Source organism: Rhineura floridana, chromosome 5 (assembly GCF_030035675.1).
Source record: "Rhineura floridana isolate rRhiFlo1 chromosome 5, rRhiFlo1.hap2, whole genome shotgun sequence".
In the NCBI taxonomy this organism is placed as follows: Eukaryota; Metazoa; Chordata; class Lepidosauria; order Squamata; family Rhineuridae; genus Rhineura; species Rhineura floridana.
In genome coordinates this window covers 144,122,640-144,146,117 of record NC_084484.1, presented here as the reverse complement: position 1 = coordinate 144,146,117, position 23,478 = coordinate 144,122,640, and the positions used below count along the sequence as shown (strand labels likewise).

The 23,478-nt window shown below is 41.2% G+C and overlaps 1 protein-coding gene across 2 annotated transcripts in view; it reads left to right on the top strand.

The window, feature by feature from the left end:
• LSAMP (limbic system associated membrane protein) overlaps positions 1-23,478 on the top strand; it is a 731,629-nt gene that overhangs the window by 664,264 nt on the left and 43,887 nt on the right. Inside the window, exons 5-7 of one of the 2 annotated variants that reach the window (XM_061628382.1) lie at positions 8,285-8,405; positions 9,592-9,740; positions 21,953-21,988. In XM_061628382.1, the coding sequence (XP_061484366.1) occupies positions 8,285-8,405; positions 9,592-9,740; positions 21,953-21,988 (306 nt within the window). The remainder of the gene's footprint in view (positions 1-8,284; positions 8,406-9,591; positions 9,741-21,952; positions 21,989-23,478) is intronic. The other variant, XM_061628381.1, reaches the window with a different exon arrangement.

Below are 23,478 nucleotides of genomic sequence, written 5' to 3'. Positions count from 1 at the left end.
TAGTATGCAACTGTCCATCATACTCAGAGTAGATCTATTGAAATCAATGGATTTAAATTAATCCTGACTAATTTAAGTCCATTCATTTCAATGGGCCAACCCAGAAACTGACATGCACAACGAGGGCTATTTAACCTTAGTGTAGAAATCTAGCTATTCTGATGCCCCACAAGATACTATCGCCATCTTCTGAGTTTAAATTTCTCCACGAGGCATGCAAATTACACAAAGGACTCAGTTTTTACAGAGCTATGGCTATCCAAGGAGTGTTACATCCTTCTCAGTTCCAGTTCAGGTTCCTCAACACTCCAGTATGACCCTTGTTTGACTAGCAGAGTTTTATATTTGAGTAAGACAATCTGGTTCTTTGTCTATATGAGAAAATTGCTCTAATTCACTAATAGTGCAATTCTATACATGTCTACTAAGAAGTAAGTCCCAACAAAATGGAAATGGACTGCCTTCAAGTCGATCCCGACTTATGGCAACCCTATGAATAGGGTTTTCATGGTAAGCGGTATTCAGAGGGAGTTTACCATTGCCTCTCTCTGAGACTAGTCCTCTCCAGCTGGCTAGGGCCTGCTTAGCTTGCCACAGCTGCACGAGCCAGCCCCTTCCTTGTCCGCAACTGCCAGCTGGGGGGCAACTGGGCTCCTTGGGACTATGCAGCTTGCCGACAGCTGCACAGGTGGCAGGGCACGTAACCCCTGAGCTACTCCCTGTGGGGGGTGATCTTTAGCTGGCCCTTGACACCCAGGAGACATGAGCGAGGATTTGGACTCACAGACTCTGGACTCCAAGTCCCAACAAGGGCCAATGATATTCACTCTCAGGTGGAGATAGGGTTGCAGCCTAATGTTTAGGTTGTTTTTAACTGTTTTAATTATGTGTTTTAAAAATTGTTGTAACCTGCCCTGGGACCACTGGGTGAAGGATGGGTTTATTATTATTGTTGCTGCTGCTGCTGCTATTATAGCTTTTATTATTATTGCTATTGTTAATAATAATAATAATAATAATAATAATAATAATAATAATAATAATAATGGAGGAGGTTGTAATTCCTTAAACCTACTTACTAGGGAATAAGCCCCTCTGAACCTAGTAAGATTTACTTCTGAGTAAACTTGCAAATCATAGTAGTGCAACACTCCTGTGTGGCATCTGGATTGTTTTCATTAAATCAGTGTTATTTTCTCAAGTACTAATTCTGTGACATTAAAAGGAAGGTGGTGAAGATGCAAAAAAGGCAGCATGACAATAAGTAAAAGTAAAATGCTGCAACTGCTGCCTTCTGAGTGACCACATCTGTATGCAAATGAGTGCCGCATTTCTTGATTAGTTTCTCCTAATGGCCCTTGTTGCCCATGTTTTCTGAGATGAAGTGCCTTTTCTTATTAAATAGTATTGGTCTAATGAGATCATTATTTAAAAACCTATCCTATACGTAGGCAGAACATATTTACCCTTCCATTGTGAGAGAAATGAACGCAGCAGAGAATACAGCTTGTTTCTAAGATCAAAACTCATTGATTCCATGACATTAGCATAGTAAAGGGGGCAGGATAACTCTTTCTTAACTTTTCCTCAACTTGATACTCATAAGAACAAAAGAAGGGCCCTTCTAGATCAATCCAAAAGCCCATCAGGTCCAGCATTTTGTTTCCACAGTGATCAACCTAAAGCCTATGGGAAGCCCACAAGCAGGACCAAGAGCAGCTCTCCCAGTGGGGCAGAGTCACAGTAATAGCCTTCAGTAGCAGTGTTGCCACTTACCCAGAGAGAAAGGGCCAAGGCAGCGACAAGGTCAGGACTCCACATGTGCACCAGGGGAGCCGATCCAACACTCCCACACATCCCTGACTGTTAGGAAGACTCCTCTGTAGACACGTTTCACATTCATACGTTCTAGGAGTCTTGTGAATTAGGATCTTTAGACATTGGCACTAGTGCATCGTGTCAGATTTCCTCAGTAACTTACACAAGTCTTAAAAATGGGGATATTTATTGAGCATACACACACAGAATCAAAATATTCACTTTTAACACTTCACTGGGGAAAAGCTCAGCAACAACACCTTTCTAAACATCAATGGGGATAGCTCAGTAATAATACGTGTGAGGAAATTAGCTAAATAAACGGAATCATAACTAAACTCACATAAACACTCAACATGCACACACATGAAGGAGCAAGCATGCAAGGCATAAGAGGAAAAATATTTTCTGTGCACAGTTCTGTGTGTGTGTGTGTGTGTGTGTGCATGCCCATGTACATGCACACAAATAGCTCAGAAGGGATGGGGCAACCTCAACAAGTCACTTCTGTTATGTATTCATTTTTGATGACTAGGCTGAGCTGAAGGGTTATTAATGGTTCGCTGGGTGAGTGGGTTGCTGTTGCTTACAAGGAGGGAGGGGGGAAGTGGCAGTGAGGAGGTGAGCACTGTATACATGCACCAGCAGAACCAATCCCTCACTCCTGCTAACATGTTTGCACCTCACTGACCTCCTCATCCATCTCCCTCCTGTTAAGGAACAATGACCCACTTGCCAGGAAGCTGCCATAGTGGCTCCATCCCACATGTTGAGTCGCTTCTGGGAATAAATACTTTCTTCAGCTTGTATATGCAAGAAAAAGTTGTGTTTGCTCTTTGCTTTCCTTCCTGTATTTCTAACATGATGACAAGGAAATGGTGTTACCTTGGCCCCAAAGGGAAGACAAGTGAGTTTTACAGGAGCAAAATGGGCAAAACACCTTTGGATGAATAGGAGCTCAATCTATAGCTGAAGTATTGGATTCAAGTGTTAGCCCTAAGCTATTCAACCTTTTTTTCCCTCTTCTTCTTCCACTTCTTGTCATTTGATTTAAGAATTTTAGTATAGCTTATATTTGCATAAATTTGCGTAAGAGTAAACTTATAGTTCTGAAGCACCCCCACCCTGCTTTCTTTGTTTTTAGGTGAAGTATTTGGGGGTCATCGCAGGCATCATCTTAGAAGAGGCATTTCCTCATGTGAAAGGGAGACGCCTCTTTCAAGATGTCATCTGCAGGTATAAATATTAGGGGTGTGTACTGACCACAAGATTCAGTTTGGACCATGATTCAGCATTTTGGAAAACAGCCTGTCTCGAACCATTATGCTTCATAGGCTGCCTGATTTGCCTTGGGGTCCATCCACCTTCAATTCATTCTTCTCTGCTCCAAATTCACTGTTGGAATATCAAAAAAGGTGTATGATTTTTTTTCTTTCAGCAGAAGTGGGTGAAATTTAAAGTTACAGCAGCCACTTTAGAATGGATAAAACCTGCAAACTTGCAGGCAAATAGGTCCAGGAACATTTGTATTCGGCACTTTTAAAATTTGCATTTTTTTAAAAAAAGAAATGTCTGTAACTTTTTTTATTGTGCGGCAGAATTGCATGGCATTTGTAAAGAAGGTTGCCCCTTCTGAAAGTACAAATCCTGCTGAATTTAAGAAAGATAGCTGCAGTAGTTTTCCCACAAGGACAGCCATTGTAGTTTGGGGGTTGACTTTGTTTCCCCATCCACATTCTCTACTGGGAAATCAAAAAGTGGATATAACTTTTTTCTTTTTACAAAAGTGAGCAGGCATAGTATCCTCTCCAGAATGGATAAAGGTAAAGGTGTCCCTGCACTTGTAGTGCGAGTCATTTCCGACTCTTAGGGTGATGTCTTGCGACATTTACTAGGCAGACCATTTATATGGGGTGGGTTTGCCAGTTCCATCCCTGGCCTTTCTTTACCCCCCCAGCATATGCTGGGTACTCATTTTACCGACCAGGGATGGATGGAAGGCTGAGTGGACCTCGACCCCTTTTACCGGAGATTCGACTTCCTCCTTTCATTGGAATCGAACTCCAGCTGTGAGCAGAGCTTCAGTTGTGTTACTGCCACTTACCACTCTGCCCCACGGAGGATCTTCCAGAATGGATAAAGCCTGCCATATTGCAGGCAGTAAGTCCAGGAGCTTTTGTGCCAGGCATCTTTAAACCTTGATTTTTTTTAAAAAGGAAACCTCTATATCTTTTATATTGGGGCAGATAGAGCTGAGCTGCCCTGGTTCATGTCTCAGCCCAACTCCTGCTTTCTGTTCATATAAAGTCTATTCTTTTTTTGCTAATGATGGCCAGTCTCTACTGGTGTAGTTCCAATAAACACCACAAAGCCTTGTTGCTTATTTACAGCCTTTGGGGAAGTGAATGAGGACAGAAATATCCCAGCTGGAGGTGTCTTGCATAATATTTAACTAACACTTATGCAAGATTGGAAAATAGGAAAGCTACATTAAAAATAGGCTCCAGTACATACATTTTGACTCTTTCTAATTGTTTTGGTTTGGTTCGAGCTGTCATTGCACATTTTATTTAGCAGTGACTGGAATTAAAAATGAACAATCTAAACACAACACTGCAGACTGCAGACTAGCACATAGCTGGCTTTTTGTGATAGGGACAAAGCAAGACCTGGGCTCCTACAAATCTAATATCTATGTGAAAGATGTTGGACATGATTCTTAATGAGCTATCATTAATTTTACCTAAAGTAGTTTGCCATTGCCAAAATTATTCTATTTTTTCTTAGTTCACCGTATCGTTACTTACTCTTCAACTGTTTTGTGCGCAAGCTAAGGTAGTGGGGTGGTTAGAATAACCAGGGGGACCTGAACTGGAATCCTATGAAGTTTCCTGAGTGGCCTAGTCATTCTTTTTCCTACTCTCCCCTATTCTGCCTCACGTGTATGCTGTCCTGAGAGGGTGGGATACAAATGTGACAAATACTTTAAACAGAAGTACAAAGTGAACATAGGACTTTAATTTCACATATTCATTGGGTTCTAAATTTGCTACTCAGAAATGGTGATCTTGAGGTTACCCTATGACTTCATCAGCTTAGCATGCTACAGTACCGAAAAGGACAGTCTGAATACTCGAAAATATTTCAAAAAAGGATTAAAAATTAAAACAGCAGTTAATACCCTTATATAAATACCACCATTTCTATACCTTTCAAGTCATCAGAAACAAAATTAAAGATTAAAATAAGTCAGTAGCACATCTAAAATCACTCCAAATAGTAAATAACATGTGACAGAAGAGGGATGGTCAGATCAGTCCATTTCTAGTCTGTATCAGTTTTGCATGTGCCCATTCATAGGTATGCTCTGTCTTGTTTCTGCATTAACATACAAAGAAATAGAAAAATCCACACAAAAATTTATATATAAATACTATATAAATATCTGTTTTGTCACAAAATAATATTTAAATATGTATTTTATTTCAATATATGTATTTCTAAATGTATTTAATCCTAAAATACATGTTGTAATGCATTTTGAGCAGCCAACTATATCACAACATTCAGAGAAGTGCGAAAACCTAAGGATAATTACAATCCAATCCACACATTAATCTGGGAACTGCAGATCAGGTCAGTTCATGGTGAAATTTACAGAAAGTGAATTTCTCAAGCATCCCTAGCACAGAGTAAACAAATGTTTAAATCAATACAATTCCTCTACCACTGACAAACTTCTCTAATTTGCAAAGTTATCTTGATATTCTCTTGTATCTCTCATTTGCAACTACAAATCTGATTACCCTTATAGTTTTGTAAGCTTCAATGCTGTTTTGAGGATTTCAAATAGGAGTTTATATGCCACCTTTCCCCAATAAGGGTCCTCCAGTATCCAGTGAGGTGCTATATGTGGAGCAACAACATGGGTGAATCTTCAGCTGCCTCCTTCGTATGTATACTACAGCCCAGTATAGTCCAGAAAAGCCACTTGCCATTTATGACCACTTGCCCTTCATCTCCACATCTTAATATATTAGCATTCTTTAGAAATATGCATGTGTCTCAAATATCTTTCATGAGATGCCAGGCAGCCTATTCTTGGAAGTAAATTCGATGGAGCTTATTCACAAGAGTGTGTGTATGTGTGTGATATCAGTTTTACTATCATTTTAGTGCTGGTGTACCAAGAGAGAAAAAGAGCTAAGAGTGGAAGTCAGAATTGCAGCCATTTTTGTACTTCCATCACCTGTTCCTCCTCCAAATATGTTTTTCTAAACAAAAAACAAAAAAAAACAGGCAAGTAAATATAGGAGTCTTTCAGACCCAGACAGGCTATTACAACTTCCTTTGCAATATCTTCTCAGTGAAGGGGAACTGCTGTTTTCTTAGCGACTGAAATTAGTTGGCCTGGAGTGGACGATGGGCGATCAGGATTAAAGCCAATAGAACTGGCCATGGGCCTGCCTTGAATGTCTCTCTTAAAGTGTTGTGGAGCGTGGCTAATACGAAGAATGCTGCTGAAAGTGAGAGAGTCAGCTCCTTGGCAGGTACAGGAATACAAAGCACTGCTAGGCCTGGTGGTGTCGCTTTCAGGTCTGTAGAAAGGTATTTATTCATTTCATGACTCATCTCATGTGTTGGGTCCAATGGAGCAGAAATGGTTTGTTTTACTACAGATAGCAAAGAGATTTACTGCCAATGAAAAAACATTCACACAGTGAGGTTTTTATATATTTTTAAAAAACCACAAACATCTTTCCTTGTTCTTGCCTACTTTATCCTCAGGGCTTCATGACATTTTCATAGCAGGGCCCAGTTTTTGAAATAAAGATTTCATTAATTAAGTAGGGTACATTGTATTTCACCACCATGACCACTGTGTTTGAAAACACATTTTTTTAAAACAAACAAACACCAGTCAATAGGACCTTTTCCAAATGGATCTCCTTTCTTTCCTCTTCAATTCATTAGAGTATATTTCTGCAAACTGTAAAAACATGACAACTGTGGACAGAGAACTGGTATCCCTTGACAGTCTCAAATTTTGACAGAAATGTTAGTAGTACTAAGGAAGAAGAATTGCATATATGTTATATTCTACATCAGCCTTCACCAACCTGGTGGTAGGCTGTATTCCATATTCAACCAAAGACCGAGCTGAATTGGGCCTCTTCAGAGGCATTTGGGCCTCAGCTGAGTCAGGTTGAGATAGCCCCCGATCTCTACAGGTTGAGTATGGTGGCCTACTGAGGGCAGGTCAAAGGGCAGAAAGAAAAGACAGGTTACATGAGAAGGAAGAGAAACTTGAAAGAGGAGGCACCTCTTTACAGGAAAAGTTAGGTGTCTTTCCCACCCAGCCTCTCCTCCTGCCCGCCAGGCCTCCTCTGCATGTCTAATCCTCTTAGCAAGTACTCGCAAAGGAGCAGCACCCCACAGTGGAATCCTTTTGCTTATCAGCTGAAAAGTGGAAGGATTCATTCTGTGTGGTGCCAGTCACTGCTCATCCATGGATGCCTCCCCTACATGCAGAGAAGCTGCTTGCGAAGGAACAGTGACCGGCAATGTGCATGATGGAACTGTCCTACTTACTGGTAAGCAGAACAATTCCATCTTGTGCGGTGCTGGTGGCACCTGCCTGCTCTCAGTTGAAGGTGGGTGGGAGAAGGCGATGCACCATTTCCTTCTCCCAACCATATTTTTAATTTTAAAAAAACCCTTAGGACCCCCCCCCACCTTGGAGATGGATCTGGGGCAGGTTGAATGGCCCCATGTTCAAGACAGTGCAGACTGGGTCTCCTTGGGGCCCACAGATCATTTTCTCTCCTGAAGACCCTCCAACTGTCACTGTGCACAGCCCTACCTGGTGCCCTCTAGATATTTTAGACTACAACTTCCATCAGCCCCAGCTGATGTGCTGCCTGGGGGTGATGGGAGTTGTCATCAAAGTCTCTGGAAGGCACCAGATCAGAGAAGGTTGGCCTACGGTTTTACACTGGTGGTACCTGGTTCGACACTGATACTAAAATAGAAGCAAATGAAGCAGTACTTGTAAGTAAAGGTGAATGCATGGTATGCTCCACCAAGGACACAGATGCCAGGACAACAGGAGGAGTGTCAGAGATGAGGAAACAATACTCACAAATTCTCAACTGCAATCAGCAATTCCAACAACAGCCTGGAATTGGCTCCGCTTGTCCTCAAACTCTGTCAAAGTTTTCTCCCAAGATTTCCAATGCTGCTTTGATCCTCTTCCCATGTAACGCTTGAGTGGCTCATAATAGCTGGTTTTCTTCACTTTTCCTATTTCTTGGCAACCTTAATGGTATCTTCCATTCCGTGGGTCTTTCTGTTTCGTACAGTTTCATACTTTTTCATTCGAAAATGTAGATGAGCCTGGTTATCTACTACTGTGAATGGCTTTGCTCCTCCCGTCATGGCTCCAAAAAGTGTTTCTCTCCTACAGACCCTCCAACTATCACAGAATCAAAGAGCAATGAATCTGCTACAGGACGACCAGTTTCACTGAAGTGTGCAGCCTCTGCTGTACCTACGCCTGATTTTGAATGGTACAGAGATGACACTAGGTAATTACACTAATCTTTTTTCCATATCTTTTCTTTGATCAATAGTAAAAAAGAAACTTAAAGCCCTTCATTCTCTCTACAGTCTATGGTTTAGAACCTATGTCCAAACATGCATGCATTCTCAGTCCTTCCATCATGCACCAGTTTCCCCTTCCACCTGTAACCCACCAGCTTTTCCCCTGGTTTTTAACTGCATTGTAACAAATACAAAAATGATGCCTGCTTGTTGTTAGTTGAACCTTTAATTCAGGCTCCATGCAGGTGTCGGTAATGTAACAGGACCTGGTAGGGTTCTTAATACAGGCTTGCAGCGTGGTTTCTGCAAGACCAAGGGAAGAAGGGAGGGGTGGGGTGGACTCTGGATTGTGCTTAAGTGACAGTGCACAATTAATTGACTGTGCCTGGATACGATACAACACAGGTTAATGGAAGGATGAGGACTTTCTTATTCATCCTTTCTGCATTGGGTATGTCACTCACAACCAGATTTGCAAAGGAGAAGCAACATCCGGGCTTTGAAGAAACATTGTGGAGGGCAATGTGTAGGTTCACCCAAAGTCTATTACGAGTCTATCCAAAGTCAGTGTGGATTGAAACAGAAATCCCGTTGGCTGCCATTTCATCCATGCTGCTGCAAAGCATACAAGAACAACAATGGCTAAGTTTATCAACTTTGTTGTTAAGCTAATTGCCTTTATCTCAGTTTTATTTATTGTTTTCCTTCTCTTTTTCCATATTTAGCTCTAACAAGGCTTTTATTGTCTTCAATGAAGTATTAGCAATAATATTTACTATTTGTGAAGTGCCTAAAATACAAACAAAGCCATGTTTGTACAAAACACATAAAAGACAAGCCCCCCGAAGGGCTTACAGACTAATTTAGATAAAAATTAGCAGAAACAAATCAAAACTTAAAGTAAGTAGCACTTATTATTTAGGAGCTGCCCAAACTCCTGTAACTCACTCTGCTCCTTTCTTTTTCTTTATTCTTACCGGCCTCCTCACCACCACCACCACTTCTCTCCCATCCATCTTTGGTCCCAGTCTCACTCCATCTCTGATTATTTGCCTACCTGCCTGCATACCAATCTGCATACATTGTCATCCTTTTCTCTTACCATATAAGGAGGATGCAAGTGACTTCATATTGTTACTATATTTACCAATTACTTTTCTTGGTTCTCAGGATAAATAATGCCAATGGTCTGGAGATCAGGAGCACAGGGAGCCAATCTTTCCTAACAGTGGCCAACGTCACTGAAGAACATTATGGCAACTACACCTGTGTGGCTACCAACAAACTGGGAATCACAAATGCTAGCCTATTTCTTTACAGTAAGTATGGAAGAGGGGAGAAAAAGTCCAAATGGGTTTCACAAAATGTTGCACATTTTGCAAGGAGGTAAGGGTGCCTTAAAAGTAGGACTTTGATCCTGCGTTTACAGAAGTAAAGTTTTTTATCCCATCCTTCCCCCACTCCTGCAGCCACCTGTACCCCATAAAAACCCTCTCTAGAGCACCAGAAATCCCTCCTGAACTACGTGGAATGCTTCAGAAGAAAGAATCACCCAAAATTGGGCAGACCACTCTCACTGGGAAAGTGACAGTCGCTAATTTATGGCAACTGCTGCTCCCCCAGCAGCCCCTTACACCCCTATGTACATTGTTCAGGAGGGCCCCCTGACCTTCTGGAGTGCCTTTTCAGGAGGGTGCTGATGGAGGAGGAATGGGAAACTTTCCTTCTGTGAATTTCCTTAGGTTAACTTAGCCCAGGAACCAAGCCACAGGATTTGGTCCAGTACAATGCAATGTTATTGCAATGCACCATTACTATGAAAGACAAATCCACATTCATATTTACAATCGTACCTAAATTGGTACGATTAGGTACAATCGTACCTAAATTTCCTATAGGAAAAGACACCGTGCTCTGCCTCATTTTTAAAAGAGGATGTGAAAAATCATCACCATCCATTTGATGAGAATAGTAGTACCTGAACATCCTGTGGCTAACACAACAAAAAGGCCTTTTGAACACTTGGTAGGACAACATAGGTTAGCAACTGGGAGAAAGGAGGGGAAGAGTGGGAAGAGTGCAGAAGTGAAAGACTGAGGGCACATACCAAAAGGAAAGCTAAAACTAGGCCTTGAAAGGACATGATTGTTTGGAGAAACTGGGAAGAGATTATACTAAATAGAAGGCAAAAGTGAGGAGGTCAGTGCTAACTAACTACAGCTGTATACATTTTTCTGCACCAAATTAGTAACTGTAAGACATTCATAATGTTTGAACAGTAGCTCTGAGTTTTAATTATCCATCAGTCCAACATGCAAACTGTTAAAAAGACATTCCATTTGTGTTATAGAACATCAAATAGTCTTAAATCCGAGCATTAATTCATGTGTAGAAAAGGCTGTAAGAGTATAAGAGATCATGCTGAAAGGCAAATGCTGCTTTTAGGTGCAGATTCATATCTTCCAGCTTAATTTTTTAAAAATAAAATAGCTGGGCTAAGAAATCAGCTGGATTCCCCTGCCCCCCCCCCACTTTCTGGATTCTATTTTATGAGCATTTTTCTTCTCTTAATTCTGAAACTGCCTAAAAGAAAAAACATGATTTCCTAATTAAACATGACCTTCCTTTACAGTTCTTTCCAGGAAATCTCATCAAACCTTCAGATCAGACCTGAAATATCCAAGGTTTACTTCTCTGTAATAAAATTTCTAAAGTTCAAGTCTATAATTTCTCTTGGAACTTATAGATGAGGTAGGGCTATTACTTCTTCTTCTATCAGCCGTTTCTTTATAAGGTCTTCACTGAACTTAAATATCCCTCAGGGCAAACACAACAAATGATTTGGATGAGTCCTATAGACTGTGATGATCTCAGCAATTACAGCAATGAAAAATCTAAATTCATAAATTACTAGAAGATGGATGAATGTTGTTGATACTCTTATAGATAGGTAAACTGGAGTATGATGCACGAGAGGGCCGAAGCCAGGGTTTTATAGGAAGCCAATAGTAGTTACCTAAGGAACAAATAAAAAGAAATTCATGGGGATATGCTTTTTAATTATTTTGTCTTTATCTATTATTTGTTTTAAATAGGGATAGCCTTCCCCAACCTTCTGCCCTCCAAATGTTTTGGACTATAGTTGCCATCATTCTGAGCCAGCATAATTAATGGTCATGGTTTATGGATCTTGTAGTCCATGTTATGGAAATATGAGCAGAGTAACTCAGCGGTCTGAGCTGTGCATGTCAGTGTGTGTATTTACCTAAGAAGCAGGCTTTTACCCTGAATTTAAATCACTGAGACTTAAGATTTAGTAAAATAAGAAAAAGCTACTTCATTTATAGAAATACATAGTAGATAGGAAAGGCATACGTAGTTCTAACTAACTAATTAATTTGGAGGCACAATGCCTTGACTGTACAGTAGGGCCCCACTCATACAGCAGGTTACGTTCCAGACCCCCGCCGAAAAGAGAAACCCGCCAAAAAGCGGAACTCATTCAATAGAATGGCGCCCGACACCCAGAAAACTCTGTAAAAGTGGAACAAGCAGAGTATGAGTGGGGCCTCTAATTGAAAGCCGTCGTATTAGCAGAACGCCGAAAAGCGGGCCGCTGAAAAGCAGGGCCCTACTGTATTGCCCTCGTGGTTCAGGAGAGAGAACAAAGACAGAGATGTCTCCTCTCTCCTCGGACAGTCGAAGAAGAAGACAAAGGAAGGAGGGGCAGATAAGCTTCCCTGAGCATATCAGTTTACAACGGAAGGAAGTTAGGTAGAGAACAGCACACATAAAGATAGGCAAGCCTAGCCAGCTGGAGGACCCTGACTCTGTCTGGCTTCTGGAATACACACAAAAGGACCCAAACAGGAGTTGCTCTTGCCCCACTTCCAACAGTCCAAAATGTCTGTATATTACTAGGTTGGGAAAGGCTGGTGTACGAGTCTTCTTGAACAACCTTCCTAGATTTAGAGAGTCTTCTAAATCTTGTTTCTAGGAATTTTCTTTTTACATTTAAGAACATAAGAACATAAGAAGAGCCTGCTGGATCAGGCCAGTGGCCCATCTAGTCCAGCATCCTGTTCTCACAGTGGCCAACCAGGTGCCTGGGGGAAGCCCACAAGCAGGACCTGAGTGCAAGAACACTCTCCCCTCCTGCAGCTTCTGGCAACTGGCTTTCAGAAGCATACTGCCTCTGACTAAGGTGGTAGAGCACAGCCATCACAGCTAGTAGTCATTGATAGCCCTGTCCTCCATGACCTTGTCTAATAAAATACTATGCAGACTTTGGTCAGAATACAGTTAGTAATACATATACAAAAACAAAAGAAGATTAGCAGGGGGGGGAGAACAGCATAAGCATCTCTTGGCTTGTTTCTGGCTCAGCAGCAATTCTCACCATTCTGCTGGTTAAACTATAGATTTGGGGGGAATTGCAAAAGTGATTTGGGGGTGATGTGGGAAGCTCTTGAAAAGAAACAGCAAGGAAAATTTTGTGATGTGGGCATGAATGTAGTGTACTCATGCAGCTGTAGGACAGAAGATAGTATAAAGACCAGTGATCTACTGCACTAGTGATGATATCTCCACATCATACTTAGTAAAAGTGAGCAGCTCAGTTGTTATGCAGGATGCTGAAGGGCCTTCCTATATCTCTGCATTGATGTATGCTTGAAACATATCTTTTAGATCTTCACAGTCAAGGATGTGCAGAAGCTCCAAGTGCAGGAAGAGCTTGCACAACTTCCCACTGGGAAGCCATGGTTTCTTTAACAAACTACAACTTTATCATGAGTTGTCCTACAAACAATCAAACAAACCAAGATTTGGTTATCCAAAAGTTGAGGGGGGGTCCCCATCTGCTCTTGTGTCATGATTTTGTAGTTTAGTGAGTGTCTCAGGTAGGGTGAACAAAGCATCATTAAGAAAGGGTGCTGGGTTCACATGGAACACCACCCCATAGTTAAAGCAAACCAACATTCATAAGCCAACAACAAATAATGACTTCAGAAAATGGTTTGTTGCCAGTAAACAAACAAACTGCTGGGCAGGGTTCACATATAAAAACTAAGTCATGGTTTAATAAGCCATAATTCAATAAACTGTGGTGTAGTATGATGTGCAAACAAGGCTATTAAATATCTACTGAGAGCAAGAGGAAGCAGGAGATACTTGCGATCCCTACTCTCTTTGTATAATATGCACAGCCACCCTGAGAGAAGAAGCTATTGAAGGCATTTTTTCTTTGTTTTAATAATATCAGTATCCAATTAACTGTGTATATAATGCAAATCTTTGTTAAAAATAAACCAGATGTCCCCTGTGACTAAATATGAACACTTCCCTATAACTTTCAAATAAGTAGTCTATGGAGACTAGAGAAACTTAGTATTCCTATGTTAAAGAAGTCTGTAATTGGAAGCCTGGTAGTCTATAATTGCCTATCATTAAGCTTCAGAAAGAAGCACAAGCCATTTTGAAATACCACTCCAAGCCTACTTGGCCATACTTCCAAGCACAAACTAGAGCAAGAAATATAGTCCTACCCTTTTGAATGGTTTTCTTTTTTGGAATCAAAGGGATTGAAACATCAGGGAGAGACATTTTAAGCTTTTTAATAGAGAACAAAATTGTTCAAAGATATCCTCCCCTTTGAGAGGCAGATGGAATGTCAGTGCCGGAAGGTTCCAAAGCGGTTGAAAAATGACAGAAGATGAGATTGAAACCGCAGAACAGGGACAAAGTGAAGTGTTTGTGGCTTTGCCCATAGCAAAAGGGTGCACAGGGCCTATTGGGTCCTGCAAATTATTTGAAAATACAGTCTAGGAAGGGAGAAAAATAAGTGACTGATGATCCCAGACATACCATGAAAAAGGCAAAGGTGGACCTTCATAGGCAACACCACCTAAAACCAAAAACACTTTGGGAAGTAAGGGACTACACCCAGAGGAGATGGAAATATCTTTTCTCAGCTGAGATTTATACCTGTCACTCCTGCAGTCTTTTAGCAACAGGAGGATGTATCCCAAGTGCAGCAAAGCTAAGCAGGAGAGGAAAAAGAGATTGAAACACACAGCAACAGGAGTAATAACAAGCTGTAAGAGGAGGACAATGCACTGAAATTGATCAGAAAGGCCCAAGTACTATCATCACTACAGAATATAGTGATCAGCACATCAGAGGTAGCTTCTCTAAATACAGCATGAAAGAATGCATTTACTTTAGACAGCTTCCTGTCTCCTTGAGAGACATTGACTGCCAATATGTGCAGTAATGTATATAATTGTAACAGTTTTTTGATGACTAGTAGATTCATTTATTAAATTTGAGTTGTTTTAGTGGCATCAGTGGGCTGAGATCTGGAAGGCACAGAAGAAAAATAAGAGCATTTTATTTAATCCCCATAGACTGCAATCCTATACACATTTGCCTAGGAGTAAGTCCTATTGAATTCAGTGGGACTAACCTCTGAGTAGACATGCATAAGATTGCAACATAAGCCACAACCAGGCAGACAGTTTGGTGGTGGTAGGAAACCTGAGCAAATATGGCCTTCACAGCCCCTTACTATATATCACAAAAAAAGAAATGGGAGAAAAACAATGAACATAAAACAACGGTCTGTTAATAAATGTATCCCCAAATTTTCTGAGAACAGATGTGTAGGTTTTGTTCATCCAGTATATTGGCACCACTTTTCTCATTTTGAATCATGTTAGTTATTGATTCTGAGAAGACAGATAACCTCACAATAAGACTGTGCAGACGTTACAGCTGTGTAGAGTGAGCAATACAGAGCTGTGTAGAGTGAGGCCTGTCCCATAAGCTACACTTGTACCTACAGTTTAAGAACATAATGGCAGTGGCGGCTGATGGTTCCATGTCAGTGGAAAGTGGGATCTGCTCCAGGTTTTGATCCAAACTTGTTTAGTGTGAACCTTGTTTAGTCAGCACCTTGGACAGTTCCTTGATAGTTCAGACTAAACCCTGGAGCAGATTCTACTGCCCCGCTGACATAGAGCCACCAGATGCCAGTGCATAAGGACCTTCCTGGATCTCAAGCTAAAGGCCCATCTAGTCCAGGATATTTTTTTCACAGTGGCCAACCAGTTGCTTATGGGAAGCCCACAAGCAGGACCAAAGCACATGAACACTCTCCCATTTTGTGGTTTCCATCAACTGGTATTTGGCAGCATAACACCTATGACCATGGAGTCAGAGCATAACCATCATGGCTAGTAGCCATTAATAGCCTTATTCTCCATGTATTTGTCTAATCCTCTTTTAAAGCTATCCGTGTTGGTGGACATCACTGCCTCTTGTGGGAGGGAATTCCATAGTTCTAACGATGTGCTGTATACAGAAGTACTTTCTTTTGTCTGTCCTGTTTGTATGTAGAGGGGAAGAGAGCAAGGAAAGTGGGCATAATCCTGTTACCCCATCTATACCCACTCACCCTACATAGCCATAATATTTGCACATAGTCATATAGCATCAATATAACTTAGCAGTATTTGCTGCACATGGTGTGGGAAATTCAGGTCATACGTTACCGTGCTGGTTTCCCTTGAAGAGAGCCCTGGAGATTTGTGGTAGTTGTGTAATAATCTTGGTGTAAATGTACAGGTTGAGCAGGTGGTATGGGATCTCAGGAGCAAGCACACACTCATCTGCAAATTTACAGCTACATCACCATTTTAGAAACCCATGAAGATATGGCCTTTCCTATATATGCACATGCTTGCCAAAAGGAGCAGTGGTTATGACCCACCAGCATCATATGTACATTAGATAGCTACCTAAGCCACTTTGAAAGGTGGCCTATAAATATATTAAAATAAAAAATCAAAGTGATAGAATAAAAACTGGTGCACTCTTTACAGGCACAAGGGGTAAAGGTGCTCAACAAATCACCTATCACTATTTGGCGACTATCATCGCATGACAAGCCTTTGGAGGAGAGTAGGTCATCCAGTGTACTGGGTTGTTTTTCATTATACAGCCACTATAGCCAACATGGATTTTTTTGCATTCTGCAATAATGTTTTAAGGTGTTTCTAGTACTTTTGTTTGCTGCCCTGGGCTCCTGCTGGGAGGAAGGGTGGGATATAGATCAAATAATAAACAAACAACAAATAAATGTTAAATTGAAAATACCACCCCATGCCATTCTGATCCTTCCCATAAGCTCATTTCAAAACAAAACCTTACAAAACTTATAGTCCTGAACTCAGAAACGATTGCTTAACAACCCTCTAAATTTTCATGGTGATACACAAAACAGTCAGAGAGAATCGAGAGTTCAAAGTGTAAAAAGAGAGAGAGAAAAAAAACAGACCCCTGTTGGACTTTTTTCTGTCAGAATTGTCATAATCTGTTGAAATTAATTAAAAATCACCCATGTTCACAGAGTACCTGTAATCCTATTACTGACCTTGCCCCATACTTTGACTTTCATCTTCTTCAGTTTAAAAGTTTAAAAAATGCCAGACTGATTTATTTATTTATTTATTTATTTATCTAACTTGTATACCACCCCATAGCCGAAGCTCTCTGAGCGGTTTACAATAACTAAAAACAATACAATTTAAAATACATCTTTTAAAAAACAATTTAAAATACAATTTAAAAATTTAAAACAATATAGAACACATACTAAAATGCCTGGGAGAAGAGGAAAGTCTTGATTTAATTATCTTAATTAATTTAAGAAATTTTGGCTTGAACTCAATGATAATGTCGGGCATGCTCAGTAAGAACCAACTGTCAGTGTTCTAAAAGCCAGACTCACAGCTGCTGGGCTTGCCTAATCGGGGGGCCACAGCCACATCACACTTTGATTTCACTTGAGAAAGTCATAGCTTCCCACAAAGAATCCTGGGAAGTGCTCAGAGGCACATGTTACCAAATTCTTCCAAGCTACACAGGAAGTGTACTCGACTGTGAAAGACCAACCCAAATGGTGTTTGCATTTTGATCAATTTGTAGGGCAGTACAATATCTCAGAGAGGAGTTCAGGTCTCCTGCTCCCCTGGTGCATTCACTATAGCTGCCCAATTTCCCTGCTTTTTAAAGTTTGATAGAAATATCTGTTGTTGGCTATAGGTACATTCTTAAACCGCAAGGTTTTTTGCCTATTAGTGAATAGAATAATAGAGTTGGAAGGGGCCTATAAGGCCATTGAGTCCAACCCCCTGCTCAATGCAGGAATCCAACTTAAAGTATGTTATGTAAATTTGTATATGCAGAGATTGTCAACAGTTTGAGTTTCATGTGTGCCAGTGTGTGCGTTTATCTAAGTGGCAGGCTTTTACCCTGCATTAGGATCACTGAGACTTAAGACTTAGTAAAATAAGAAAAGCTACTTTATTTATAGAAATACATAGTAGATAGGAAAGGCATACCTAGTTCTAACTAGCTAAGTTAGAGGCGCAATGCCCAGATGTGGGTATTTCCCTTGTGGCTCAGGAGAGAAGCAAAGACAGAGATGTCTCCTCTCTTGGACAGTCGAAGAAGAGAAAACGGAAAGGGCGGAAGGAGAAGGGGCAGATAAGCTTCCCTGAGCATATCAGTTTACAAGGAAGGAAGTTAGTCAGAGCACAGCGCAGGTAAAGGTAGGCAAGCCTAGACATCTGAAGGACCCTAACTCTATCTCCCTTCTGGAACACAAACAAAAGAACCCAAACAGGAGTTGCACTTGCCCCACTTCCAACAAAGCATACCCTACAGGTGGCTGCCTGGCTGCCTCTTGAATGCCTCCAGTGTTGAAGAACCCACCACTTCCTTAGGTAATTTGTTCTATTGCCATACCACTCTAACAATTAGGAAGTTTTTTCTGAGGTTCAATCAAAAGCTGGCTTCCTGTAACTTGAGTCCATTATTCCATTTCCTGCACTCTGGGACGATTGAGAAGAGATCCTGGCCCTCCTCTGTGTGACAAACTTTCAAGTGCTTGAAGAGTGCTATCAAATCTCATTCTCACCTCAGTCTTCTCTTCCCAAGGCTAAACAGGCCCAGTTCTTTCAGTCTCTCTTCATAGGGCTTTGTTTCCACTCCCTGATCATCCTTATCCCCCTCCTCTGAGCCTGTTCCAGTTCATGTGCATCCTTCTTAAATTGTAATGTTCAGAACGGAACACAGTACTGAAGATGAGGCCTAACCAGTGCTGAATAGAGGGGAACTAGTACTTCTACAAAATGTGGCAGGGAGAAAGTTTCCTGATCCTTATGCTGCATAAGTTTGACTCAGTGCATAGAGAGAGAGGCCACATGGAGCCATTTAAAGCAGTCTGTAGTTGTAACATGTGGACCAGCTCCCAGCTGGGATTTAATAAATGGACTGTGAGACAGACCATTGGCTAACATGCTTTCCATTTCATGCTTGCCTTAAATGTTTTCCTTAGAGCTATAGTATCACAGAGAGTAACAAGGCAAGGTAGAATTATTAGAGCAATAATGGGGTAGAGTAAGAAGGGTGTTACGCAGCAGGCAAGGAGAAGGTACTGCAGTTCTGTACAAAGCAATGTAGTAATGAGGCCAGAATGCTTTAGAATAACCACTTGTGAAGAAGTGTCTTGCCAACTGTGCGAGGGAAAGGTAATGGGCTTATGTTATTTAAGCACACTAAATAACAAGGAAATCCTGTCACTACACCTGACTGTTTTCCTGGAACAATAGGCCCCCATTGCTACATAAACACTAAGTTCCAGCCTAGCTGTGTATTTTTCTAAGCAAAAAGACAATATCTTCCAGCGCCTGCTGTGACTTCAAACACTCCCATTAAGGCAGTTAGTACAGGGAGATCTGTCATTAGTCACAGGGAAGTACTTGACCTGCTGTATACTGATTGGCTTACAAAGTTTCCAGCAAGTCTGGTTATAATAGCACGGAGTGCTCTGCCTGAGGAGTGTTGCTCGGCTGGTGGTTGAAGAGGTTTATAAGCAAATAATGACTGGCTGACTTCCTGAGAAATTGGCTAGGAACTGCTTTAACCCATGAGGAGCTTCATGCAGGTTCCATAAACTCAGAGGGAAGATCCAGCATATATTATTTTTGCTAACAATGCTTCTGCCTGGGATTTACAGAGCTTGCAGTACTATAGATATTTCTGTAGAAGCACATGGTTATAACAACTAGGGCAGTGCAGAATATGAACTCCCTTTTTTCAAAAAGCCTTGCCCAAGATGGGTCAGCAGTGAGACAGCAGTGGAAGGACAGCAGCATCAATTGAGCAGTTGCACAGTCACTTTGGAGGCTCTTGTGGTACGTGTCCCACCCTGGCACCAAGAATGCTGTAATGTTCTAGGTACCAGGGAGTCTGGAAAATGTAGTCTCCAAGGCAACTGAGTTTACACCCAGTCGTCTCAGAGAATTACAGTTCCAAGGCTCTGTGGCACACAGAATGTTGCTGTCCCAGTTCACAGTGATGATAATGCATAGGGGCTTCCGGAAGACCTGGATGCTGCCCTGTCATTATCATCAAGTAGAACTGAAGGAAGTAGAGAGATGACAGATTAAGATACAGGGCCTCATATGTTGCGCTGTGTGTAATTTGTGTGCTTAATTTTGTTTAAAGCAACACCACAGCAGCAGAGTAACAGCAGATGTTGAAATGCGAGTGTGCCAGCGTATGCATGCGTTTGCCTAAGAAAGCAGACTTTTACCCTGCATCAACATCACTGAGACTTGAGACTTAGTAAAATAAGAAAAGCTACTTTATTTATAGAAATACATTGTAGATAGAAAAGCAAACCTAGTTCTAACTAACTAACTAAGTTGGAGGCATAACGCCCAGGTGTAGGGGTTAGCCTCATGGCTTGGAGAGAGCAGAGACAAAGGGATGTCTCCTCTCTCCCGGACAGTCAGAGGACAAAGGAATGGAAAAGGTGGAAGGAGGAGGGGCAGGTAAGCTTCCCTAAAGACGTAACAGTCTAGCGACAGAAGGAAGTCAGTCAGAGCATCATAGGTAAAAGTAAACAAGCCTATCCATCTGGAGGACCCTAGCTCTATCTCCCTTCTGGAGCACAAACAAAAGAACAAAACAGGAGTTGCTGTTGCCCCACTTCCAACATCATAGAGGTGGGCTGGGCTGGGGGTTGGATTCTGTTGAGATCGCAATGATATTACTGGGAATGAAATGAATTCAAGATGTTTCAATGGCATTCATAAATTGTAGGGATGTGCACAGTCCGTCCATCCCCAATCCAATTCAAGGCCCAATCTAACAGCTCTGGATCTGATTTGGAGCCAATACAGATCCAGGCCCAGAACCAGTTCAGGGTCTTGCACAGTTTAATTAGGATTTTAAACACTAATTAAACATGTGGTTGGGGGAAGAAAGATATGCTCACAGGCTGCCTGCATGTTTCTTTCTCAATGCCAGACCACCCTGGATTGCTCTAGTGGACCTGATGTGACTTAGGGTCATCCAGGGCTGCCTCAGCCCACTCCAGCCGAATCCCAGGTTGACCCAAATTGGCCCAATTTGATTCAGGATTCGGCTGGAGTCAGTGCACAGCCCTAATAAATGGAATGAAATAGATAAATTCAACACATAAATAATTACAAACACCCCTGCTTTCAGTTAGCATGCACATATCCTTCAGCTTTGTAGGCTCTGATTAGCTTACCCTGAATTCTTGACAAAAATCTTCTCCTTGCCTCCTTATCCCAGTTTCCCGGTCTGCAAAGTAGGAAATTGACATCTATATGATTCAGACTATGAAGAAGTAAATCAAACTGACCTAGATTGTACAAAAGCATGTTAACTGCTTGGGAGCCATTCTTTTCAGTGGTGGTGTTTATAAAGTTTGTCATTTAATCAAGTTCTTTCCCTTAAGGGAGGGGATAGCACTAGGAAATGCTGCAACATTGTCAGTGAAATCCACACTTTCCATTGGTCGGGTTTCTTAAAGCACCTGGTGTATGTAGAGGTGTTGGAGATCCTGATGTAAGAGTTTTAAAAATACATTATCAGTAAATAGTTTCATAAGACAAAAATATTTAAAAATGAATCAAGACACATTGTGAAAATCAGTTGGTACAAAGAAGATGCCACTCCTGATTCTCGAACATTGGCTATATGTACAGAATAGAAAGTGTCCAGAATGTCTCTGCTGGTTACAGTTCCACATAGTGAGCAACACCCATTAACAATACAAATTTCAGAGCAAAACAAACTAGGCAAAATATATAAAGCCAAGGAACTACATAGGAATCCTACATAGTAGGATGTTGTGACAATATCTGGATAGCAAAATCATGACATTCAAGTGCCAGTAGCCTCACTGCAGGCATTGTAATTCCCTTTACATTCTGTGTATTGTTTATTCAGCTTTGTGTCTCCTTTAGATGGTTCCACACTGCCCCTTTGTGTGGCATCGTCCACTTAGATGTTTTGGGTAGAGCAAATGTTCTTTTGAGTCAAAGTGATTTCAGGTTGGGAAACACTCCAGGTTTGTAACTGTTGCTTGCCAAATGTGGAAAGTGCATGTTGCTTATTGTTTTGTTTTGTTGTTTTTCTCACTCCTTAGAGAAAATATTACCTACACTCCCCAATCCTTTTCCAGGTCAGTATATGTTTGGTGTCACAGTAGCTTTTAAGCTGGGTCATTCTCCATCAATTCAATTAGAGGTCAAGACTTTCCTCTTCTCTCAGGCATTTTAGCATGTGTTTTAAATTGTTTTTATACTGTTTTAAATTTTAAAATTGTGTTTTAAATTGTATATTTGTTTTAATGTTTTTGATTGCTGTAAACTGCTCAGAGAGCTTCGGCTATGGGGCGGTATACAAGTGCAATAAATAAATAAATAAATAAAATAAGCAGGATGAACCAGGGAAGAGAAAATAATGTAGACATTGTGTAAAAACAGGGCAACTTGTCTACATTCTCATTGTTCATGCCCTTATATCTACCTGCCCCATTGCTGGCAAATTAATTTGATCCATTCTCAAGCCATTGATCTTTTTGTAACTTAGGTCACCTTAATCTTCAACCAATTCAGCACATCAAAGATTCTTCATTTGTTCTTCCGTCTTCATTTGCTCTCAATAGCCAACTTGTGTAGGGCCATGTAGCACAGCCTCTCACAAACCAGTATTGCCTCAGAATGCACATGGGAGATTGTTAATTTGAGAGTACTGAAAACACTTATTAAAACTCCCTGTTACAAGCTCACTTTACGTGGAAAGCTGACATGCCAGGAAGAAGGTTTCTAGAAAAACCTTCTATACCAGACATGTAAACATTCCTGATGGAGGAAGATCTTGAGGTGAGGCCTTTTTCAGAGGACTGATTTCCAATATGAGCCATTGAAATGACTGTGTCATCATGTACCTCCTACCCTTCAAATCTAGCCACTATGGGATGTTTATTTATTTCAAAAGGTGACCATTGCTTTGCATGTTCTGATGGATGATGGGGAAATAGTGAGGTCACACCATATCACATCTCCCAGGGCCAATCTTACTGTTAGGTAGAAGGAAGTAGCTGCTTCAGGCAGCAGATGCTGAGGCAAAAGGCACAAGGAGTGGCAGTGAGCTGTTGGACTACAGAAATGTATGTCTATGTTGCCTGTCTTGCTCTCCCTAAATTAGCCTGCTGTCCTCTGTCCCAATGCCAGTGTTAATATACAATTCAGCTGCCTGTTTGGTCAGCTTGTGTACATGGAATATGTTCTCTTGCATTGAGGATAGCCTACCTTAGGCCTGCCCTACATGCCATATTCAGAGGAATTTGAGGAAATGTTGATGTGTAATCTCACCACTTGTATGTGAGATGCTGCAGCATTCAAATTAAGGGTTGCCACTCTGGTGACTTCAGCACCTTAGCTGTTCACCCAGCTTCTCGGTGATCTATGTTCAATGTCTTTAAAAGAGTGACATGAGAATCCCACAGAGCACTTGTGTTAGTCTTTTTTACTACCAGAGGATATGCAGTGACCATGGTGTGCTATAGGGGAAAGGGAAATATGGTTTTCCACACTCTGCACCATTGATTTTGGGATTCACTAGCGAGTAGGACAACTTGGTTCCCTAACAGCAGCAGCAACAACAAAA